Source organism: Peromyscus maniculatus, chromosome 14, assembly GCF_049852395.1.
Source record: "Peromyscus maniculatus bairdii isolate BWxNUB_F1_BW_parent chromosome 14, HU_Pman_BW_mat_3.1, whole genome shotgun sequence".
NCBI lineage: Eukaryota > Metazoa > Chordata > Mammalia > Rodentia > Cricetidae > Peromyscus > Peromyscus maniculatus.
Genome location: NC_134865.1, coordinates 84,914,823 through 84,923,946, shown reverse-complemented (window position 1 = coordinate 84,923,946; position 9,124 = coordinate 84,914,823). Strand labels below are relative to the sequence as shown.

At 59.0% G+C, this 9,124-nt stretch overlaps 1 protein-coding gene across 2 annotated transcripts; it reads right to left on the bottom strand.

Annotated features, from left to right (window-relative positions):
- Positions 1–3,596: 3,596 nt before the first annotated feature.
- On the bottom strand, positions 3,597–7,556 carry Zbtb42 (zinc finger and BTB domain containing 42). Of its 2 annotated transcripts, none has more exons than XM_016006511.3 (2): positions 7,417–7,556; positions 3,597–6,814 (listed from the first exon to the last, which is right to left on the bottom strand). In XM_016006511.3, exon 2 carries the CDS (start codon positions 6,727–6,729, stop codon positions 5,713–5,715), a length of 1,017 nt encoding a protein of 338 aa, XP_015861997.1. In that variant the 5' UTR covers positions 6,730–6,814; positions 7,417–7,556; the 3' UTR covers positions 3,597–5,712. The 2 variants fall into 2 exon arrangements, with proteins under 2 accessions (XP_015861997.1, XP_015861996.1); XM_016006510.3 differs by having other exon boundaries at positions 3,597–6,992; positions 7,417–7,547.
- Positions 7,557–9,124: the final 1,568 nt, after the last annotated feature.

Genomic DNA, 9,124 nt, shown 5'->3' with positions numbered 1-9,124 from the left:
CTGGGCCGGTGAATACACCAACACAGGAACAGAACGACAGGCCCAGCGCCTCCATAAGCTTTTCCTTTCTGCAGGATCCCGTTTCAGACACTGAGATCCACTGGCTTATCTGAGGGCCGCTTAGTACACACACGTGGAGCTAGGTGAATAGTCATGCCTGACCACCACTGCATTTGGCCTGGTGTCCTCAGTGGCTGCAGGGCCTCCGGACCACCTTCCTCTGTCCAGAGGTTCTGGCATGCTGCCAGCCCAGAGCCCACAACTGCCTAGCCCTCTACATCAGACAGCTTTGCAGCCCTTGAACCCCACTGTAGCCACAGGTCACCCCATCATTTATGCCACAGCTGTCCACGGTGAGGGGGGAGGAGAGGGGGAGGGGACCAGGTGGCTTTCACAGGAGGTAGACTGAGTCAAGGCATGCTCAACAGTGGTGCTCTTCACACGGCTGTCATCACAGGTCCTGGGACACCCAGTGCTGTGTCTGGTCTGGTGTGCCCCACATCTGGTGCCAGTGCCCTCAGGCTGGGGTGTTCCCACCTGCAGCAGCCCGGCTGCTGTCACCCCATGCCCACCAGGCACAGGTGGCCGGCCACCATCATTTCTTTCAAGTGAGAACACTGGAGAGGTGGCAAGGGGGCAGGACAGAACCTGATGGGTCAAGCTAGGAGGCCACACGGCATGGAAGTCACTGTGACAGAGAGGCCTCCTTCACAGCGTGTTCCAGGGGTGACAGTATCCGTGGGGAGAAGCACAGGCCTGCTTCAGGGGGTATGGACGAACTTTCTGTGTGGGAAGGGGTTGGGTGGGAGCTGAGATTCAGAGAAAACATGGAGGACAGGGAAGCAAAACACAGGTACTAAAGCCCCACATAGGATGGAGACGACTCCATCCTCCACCTGCCTCTCAGCCTGCAGATTGTAAGACTGCTGGCCTAACCCGGGCGGTGGTGGCGCACACCTTTAATCCCGGGACTCTGGAGGCAGAGGCAGGAGGATTTCTGAGTTCGAGGCCAGCCTGGTCTACAGCACGAGATCCAGGACAGCCAGGGCTACACAGAGAAACCCTGTCTTAAAAAAAAAAAAAGCCTGCTGGTGGGGGCAGAGGTGGTGGACATGAAGATGGCAGTCACGGGGGAGCGGTGATGGCAGTGATGGCCACGATGATAGAGGTGACGTAAGTGGAGTAGTGATGGTGTCGGATGATGAAGATGGTAGCCAGGGAAATGGTACTGGGAGAAATGAAGGTGGTGGGGGTGGAGGTGAAGGTGGAGCTAGAGGTGATGGGAGTGAGAGATAGAGGTGATGGAGTGGGAGACAGAGGTGATGGAGTGGGAGACAGAGGTGATGGAGTGGGAGATAGAGGTGATGGAGTGGGAGATAGAGGTGATGGAGTGGGAGACAGAGGTGATGGAGTGGGAGATAGAGGTGATGGAGTGGAAGATAGAGGTGATGGAATGGAAGATAGAGGTGATGGGAGTGGGAGATAGAGGTGAAGGGAGAAGTGATGCATGCAGAGGTGATGGCAGCGGCGGCAGCTGGACAGGACAGTGGTAGAAGTAATAGGGTGGTTATGGAGATAGTGAAGGTGGTGGAGGTAATGAAGATACGAGTGGTGGAAGTGATACTGGTTTAGTGTGGTGGTGTCAGTGGTTAGAGAAGACAGTAATAGTGGTAGTGGTGATGAGACGGAAGTGATGGGAATCATGAGGCTGCAATGGAGAGTAGGGGAGATGATGGAGGAGGTGATGGGAGCTGTAGGCGTTGTGGAGAGGCAGGTGGAGCATCTGGAAGGGGCGGTGCTAGTGGTGGGCTGGTGGTAGTGCTGAGTTGGAGGAGGCAATGGGGCTTGGGGCATGATGGAAGTCATAGTAAAGGTGGTAGTGCCAGATGGTGGAGGTGGTAGAGATGGAGTCAACAGTGGAAGTGATCTGGTAGCCCTGGAGGTGATGTGGGTGAAGCAGGAGGAGAGGGCATAGAGGTGATGGTAGAGGCGTGTGGATACAGGGGTGGGAGTGGTGGTGACTGCACATGCTGGGCTTGTCTGGAGAGAAAACGGGACCGAGTTGGGAGTAGACACAGAAGACCAGGGCAGAGGCACAGAGGGGCTTGATGCTCAGTCCCCCCACTCCTGTGAAGGCCGAGTGTAGAACGGCGCCTACAGTGTGTTTGTCCTACCTTCCTTGAGGATGTCTATTGGAAAGGTGGGACCAAGTGGGTGTCCTGTGATGGACGGCTCGGTGCCTCTGAGGCCAAGAGCCAGCAAGTGGAGGATGCAGCAGCTGGACCCTGCCCCACCTGTTTCCCAAGGCTTGACCTTCCCACACCCACTTCTCACATCACCTCTCACCCCCTGCACCGCTGTTCTGGGTTACCTTGCATTGTGGTCCCTCGCAGGTTCCTGGGGAGACTCCGGGACACCTCTCCACTCCCTCCAGCTTTGTTCTGGATGCCATGCTGAGTGCCAGTCCCCTGGGGCCCCAGGCCACTGTGCTCTACGCTCCTCATTCTGCCGAGCTGAGGCACTGGGCACTACTGGGGCAGGCAGGCAGGTCCTGGACTTGTCGCCCATTGGCTGGGAGTCTGGGCTACTGCCAAGCCTTTCTGTCTGCCTCAATTTACCATCTGGCCAACAGGTCAAGATGGATACCTCCAGGGAGGGTGTCAAAAGGCCCATGCTGCCCAGGAATAGAGCAAGAAGCTTAGTGAAACCCAGCAGACCAGAGGGGCCCCAGGAAGCCTCTCCTCCCAGGGGACAAGACCCCCTCTTCTCTTTCCCATGGTGTGGCAACAGCAGCTGCCTCCCTTGGACGGGAAGAAGCTTGGGCTGAGTCATGGGCTCAACTGGGAACATGACAGGGCCTCCTGCAGGACAGTGGCTCCCATCCAGGCTTAGTGGGAGGCAGAGCGAGTGTGGGGCAGAGGAGGGCCAGCCACCTCCTCCCAGGACATACATCTGGAGCCAAAGCTGGGCAAGGCCCAGGAGTTGGCCCGGGAGCTATCAGGCCCTTCCGGTACCAGCTTAGGCTGACCTCAGGGCCCCTGTGACAAGCACAGCCCCCACCCTCCCCTGAACTTGGCCCGAGCAGAATGAAGCTGATGTCACATGCTGAGGCCATTCTACTCCACCTGCCCGAAGGCCTGGTAAGAAGGCAGATAAAGCCTGGAGGGCCCAGGGGACATCTGTACTCCTCTTCAATGGCTAGCACAGGGAGGTGTAGAGGGACTGGCAGGGGCCCCAATCATCAGCCTGGAGCCCAGCCACCCACTACAGGGGGCCCAGAGGGAGTGAGGGGGACAAGAAAGCCTTTGGTCCAGCCCCACCCTGAAAGAAAAGTGAAGGGAATGTGTGGGGGGGAGAAGAGACCAAAGTAGAGACATTTGGGTTTGTCTGGATGGTTTGGAGGGGGCAGAGAGCCTGGATCCTGCCCCTTCCTCACATCACTCTGCCTCCCTGGGGAAAGTGGGTGCCTGTCGAAGGCCACTCACCCCACAGGGCATAAGTACCTCGTGGGCTGAGTCCTCGGGTTGTTCATCACCTCCACTCCCCAGCCCAGCAATGTCCACCTTTCCCAAGCCCAAGAATAGCCACAGCCATCCTCACCTGTGGTTGGCTTTATTACCCAGTCATTGTGCCCGCCAGAATGTGTGAAATAGGAAGACAGCACTCATTTCTAGGAGTGGTGCAGCCTGACCACAAGCAGGGCTGTGCAAACATCCTAGCCAAACCTACGCGGGAAGAGTTGTCCTGTGGAGTCATTTCCCAGGGGTCTCTCCAGGGGCAGAGCAGCAGTGAGACCCCAGGCGGGGACAGCAGCTGGGTTGGCCCTAGAAAGCCCCACAGCAGAATGCACCTGGACTCTACACACACCTGTCCTGTGCGCTCCACACAGGTAGTGTGTCAGACACACGCATACAGGCACCTGAACGGTGCCAGTTCTATATAAACTCACAACCAGTCACTTCTTAGCTTCACAGTAACTGCACTGAAGACCATGAGTCCAGTGTTGACTCAGGGCAGATTCCCTGCCCCAGGAAAGCAGGCACTCGGGGAGGACCAACCCAGCGGTGCTCGGCCTGCTCACTTGTAGTACTGCAGATACACAGACACAGACAGACACACAGACACATAGACACATACACAGAGAGAGAGAGAGAGGAGAGAGAGAGACCGACCAGACCTCAGGTCATAAATCACATGTGGAGTCAGAAGCCAGGAGCTCATGGCCTCTTCTCCAGCCCTCAGGACCGCAACCTGTCCCGGACCTCAGTCCTGGAGCATCACGGGCAGGCACCAACTTCCCAGGCCAGCCGTGGACACAGTAGGAGAGCACAGAGAGGGTAAGGAGATGAACAATAGTTCTCTCCACCTTGAGGAGACCAACTGTCACGTCACTCCAGAGCAAGCAGACAAATAAATACATCAAGTGTTAGCAGAAGACACAATGATTTAGATTGGCCCACCTCTGTCCTCTGGGCCACTTGTAGTCATCAGACAGCCCTGCTGGGAGAGGGCAGACTGTTTCAGGCAGCTCTACCACTCGCCAAGGCAAGGTTGAGGCCCCCCATCCTGCCACACCCCCTTCCTGAAACCATCAAGGTTCTGGGACAGCAAATGGTCAAAGTGAGGGCCCATGTCCACTGCAAAGGCAGAGCTGGACCAAGTCCTTCACATTCCAAGGGTGCAGATGAAGGGGGGGTCTGCCTCCCCGTCTCCCTGTGACAGCTGCTCCTACCCGCGCCCCACAGCAGGAGGTGGCACAGCAAACATCGCTCCTGTTAAGCTGGACAAGCTTTGGCCTTGTGTCTGGTGCCTAGGAATGACTACAGCCCCAGGGAGACCGGCAGAAAGTGGAGAGTGACTCCCAGGGCCAGGCCTGCTGAACACAGCATTAGCTTCAACACGCCAAGCATGGCTCATGGCAAGATCAGCCATTTCCAGCCCTGTGACCCCAGTAGGGGACACTTGGAGGGTCCTCACCCAGTAGCAGACATATGGTGGCCTTGAAAGGCTCTTTTGATAAAAAAAGAATCCACTTTCAAATTTCCCTTCTTTGCCCAAAATTCCCGCCTGTGTTCTACCCCAGTACCAGTCACTGCAGGGACACCCGGCTTTAGCCACCCTCATGATGCTCCAGGGTCCCCGCTGGAGCTGTGCCTCCTGCAAGGCCAGCTGTGTCTCTGTGGCCCCTGCTGGTACTTGTTGTGCCTGAGGCCGTCTCAGCAGGAGTCCCTGCTGCCACTCACCAGGAGTGGCCTGCTCACTCAGTGCCCCGTTAGACACTTGCATTAACGACTTTCTTGACAAGCGAGTCTTTCTACAACGGCACAAGCACACAAGGACACTTGAGAGTGTCCCAGCAGGGTAGTCAGGAAAGCCCCGGGACAGAGGACGACTGTTACCTCACACTGAGAAGCCCAGGCCCCGCAAATGGGCAGGCTGGACACCCCTAGAACCTCGCTGGAGAGGACACTGAGGAAGACAGTGTCCCTAACTGGGCAGGGTGCAACCTGGGCTCAGGTATAAGGTGGAGAGTGAAGGGTAAGGGGAGGCAGCCCATCCAAAAAGCAGCAGCATCCACTCAGGTTGGCAGGTGGAGCCTGCTAGCCTTGGGGTAAGGCTTCCACCCACCTGGGCTGCCGCTTCTGTCCCAGAGTCCCACTCAGGAGACCCTGCCCTGTCCCTTCCTCCACCTTGGGGATACAGAAATACACTTCACACCAGCAAGGACTTGACAAGACCATAGTGGAACTTGCGGACATGGCGATACAGGTCCCCAGACTGTGTGAACCGGCGCTCACACCAGCGGCAGGCATGGGGCTTCTCCCGTGTGTGGACCACAGCATGCCGGCTTAGGTTGTGTGAGTACTGGAAGCTCTTGCCACACTGGACGCATGTATAGGGCTTCTCCCCGGAGTGTGTCCGTTCATGCCTCTTCAGTGTGTATGTGCAAGAGAAGGTCTTGCTGCAGAGCGAGCATGTGGGCACGGCCCCCTCCGGAGAGAGCCTGGCCCGGATGCTGTCCCGCTCTCTGAAGTGGGCACTGAGATGCAGCTGCAGTGCATGGGTGCTAGGGAACAGCTTGCAGCACAGCGGGCAAATGCAAAGGTGCCTGTTGGGACCCAGCTCCTCACTGTCCACCACTGGCTCTGCATCCAGCCCAAGCTGCTGGCTGCCTGTCCCTTGGACGTTCAGTGGCTCCAAGTCCACGGCCAGGCCTTGGGCTGCAGACGCGTAGACTGGCGGTGGGGATCTGTTGGTGCTCCGAGGGCTGCTGCTATCTTGCTCAGAGAATGAGTCTTGCTCAGCCTTCACCAGGGGCTGGGCCCCTTGCTGCATCGAGCTGCAAAGGGGTGTCTGGAGGATGCAGGATGGGTGGACCTGCTCTGGTCTTGGACCAGGCTTCAGTGACAGATCCAGGGCCCCACTTGACTCCCCTGTGACCTGCCAAGACGGAGGTCCAAATGTTGGCAGGGGATGAGCAGCCTTGACTCCTAGAGATGGGGGTTTGGCCTTTGGTTCAGCTTGGCAGAAGTCAGGGGACCAGGAAGGCAGGGAGTATGGTGGCTGACCAGGAAGCTCTGTCCCCAGAGCGCGGGTCTCCAGATCTGGGTCTTTCTTCCTAAGCCTGCGCTTGCAAACCTTGACGATGTCATACATGTGTAGGTAGCTGGCGGCAGCCAGGACGTCCTCGACAGGCAGGCTGTGCAGGTCCAGGCGGCCCTCGTACATGAAGTCCAGCAGGCGACTGAAGGCGGGCACCGTGACGATATCGCCGTTGAGCCGCACCGTGTCGCGGCTGCTCGCGGGCTGGTCCCTGTAGAAGAGATGGAAGTAGACACTGCACGCGGCCAGTACAGCGCGGTGCGCAGGGAAACGCGCGTCGCCCACCAGGACAGTGCAGTCGCACAGGAAGCCCAGCTCGCGCTGCTGCCTCAGGCGGCCCAGCAGCCGTACGCCGTGCTCCGGGAACTCCATGCCGCCGCAGTCATCACCTGGGCACAAACGGGACGCCTGTCAACACGCCGGGGATGCCGTGGCCGCCGCTAGCCCCGACGCGCCCTTCCCGGGTGCAGGCAGCACGCAGAGAGACGCGGGAGTGACGCGCGCAACCGCCAACCCCGAGCTGCCCGGGCACCTGCCCGGAGCAGGAAAAACTCGATCGAAAGTAAACAGAAGCCGCTCTGCCGCCGGGGCGGGGCTCGGGGCGCAGCGGAGGGGCCGAGCCGAGCGGACAGAAGTCGGGACTTCTAGCTGCCTCGCCCGCCCGCCCGCCTGCCGCGCCCCCCGACGCCGGAGTTGCCGCCCGCCCGCGCCGCCGCCAGCTGCCACCGCTGCCGTCGGCCCCATTTATGGCAGCGCGGCCGCGGGGAGCGGCCGGCGCGGCAGGCGGAGCCGGGAACCCGCCCCTGCGCTCACCTCCGCCGCACGCGCTGCTATCTGCTCGTACTGCAAAGCTTTCCCGTGCGGCTCGGAACGCACGGAGCTGCGAGCGATGCGCCCCGGCCGGGAGGGCGCGGGGACCCGGACGGCGCCGGGCGGGGCGCTCACCAACTTGGCCGGCTGGGCAATGCCTGCTGCTCGCCCCGCCCCGGAGAGCGAAACTCCCGGCTGGGGCAGGAGGGGGCGGGCCAGGCGACTTCCCGGAGCTGCGGAACCGCTGAGGTCACCTCGCTACCCCTTCTCTGTCTGCCCCACCCGGTCGGTCCCGCTAGAAGCCAGCCCGCGCTCTGTGACGGGAGGGGGTGCGGGACCCTCTCGCGATACTTGTTTCCTGGGCCTCTGTGCCCTCCATGGGGTCCCTACTGCCCCGGTGGACAAAGGGACACCTCCCAGGCGTCCGCTTCTCCCTGGACCAGTGCACCCACAATCACTGATGGTGTAGCCAGGGCAATGGCCTCAGGCCCCTTTTGGATGCACGTGGGTCAGTGAGCTTACCCGGAGACCGCAAATCTTAAAAAGAATTCATTTCTTCCTAGGAATCATTCTCATGGGCTCAGGTTAACGTAGCTGGGACAGGCTGCGGAGCTGGGGTCTCTGACACAGGATACCTCCCTCTGCAGACCCTGAGCTGGCAGCCAAGCACACTAAGTAAGATGTGTGTCCGAGGGCGCTGGATAGGGCAGGTGTGGTGGGACGGGTGGACGATACACAACCTCAGAGGAGCAGCAGCAGACCTCCAGAGTTAGGCAGTCAGGTCACAGGATGTGTTAGAGGGGTGACACCCTGGGCTGGATGTTTCAGGGGGAATCAGGGTCAGGAAGGTATGAGTGGAGACACCTGGTTCTTTGGGGGTAAGAAAATGGCAAGAACACAAGAGCTCTGGGTTTGGAGGGGTTGAGGCTGCACTGGTCCCTGGGAAGTCTTCTCTCCCAAGGGTGCATGTGGAGGGGCGTCCTTGACTGAGGACTTTGAGACATTGCTCGGGTCGGCTTCACAAGCCTGTCAATTAGAGGCTCTCATTTACCGTTCTAGGGGGAGGGAGGGTCCTAATAGCACTGAATTGCAGGGACAGGGTTCTTACAGGGCTAGGCCCGTTCTGAATTTTCACCTTGCGTTTGCTGGAAGCCCAGGAACCAGGAATGATGGGCGGGCACCACCAGAATGCTAGAAGGCAAGTGGGGAGAAGGTCTTGTGCCGGGTAGGGTGTCCCCAGTGGGCTGGATTACAGTAGACAGGACAGAGATCAGGTGTGTGGGCGTGAATAGCCAAAGGTAGCTCGCTCTTTAGACACGCAAAGCAGAGTACCCCGGTGTGAGGTGGGCCTCCTGGCCACTGGGGAGAGCCTTCAAAGCTGATGGGTTGACGACTAAGGGGCTGCCAGGGTCCCTGGAGGACCCAGATTCCACAGGGAAGAAAACTACACTGTCACACTAAACAGAGGCCGAAGCAGGGTATTTTGAGTTCTAGACCAACTTGAGCTACATGGCAAGGCCCTGTCTCAACTCCCCATCCTGGAAGAAACGTGTATCTGAAATGCAAATTTGACGGGACAGATGAGTTATTTCCTAAATGTGGCAACTGCAGTAAGGAACCTGGAGTCACACTACATTTATCCAGACACAGCACAGCTGAGGGCAGCAGAGCCTGGCTGTCCCCAGCCTAGGAGCCTTGCCCGAGGAGGGCA

Coding starts and splice junctions, on each gene's coding strand:
- Zbtb42 (XM_016006510.3), bottom strand. CDS start 6,975: ATGGAGTTCCCGGAGCACGGCGTACGGCTGCTGGGCCGCCTGAGGCAG.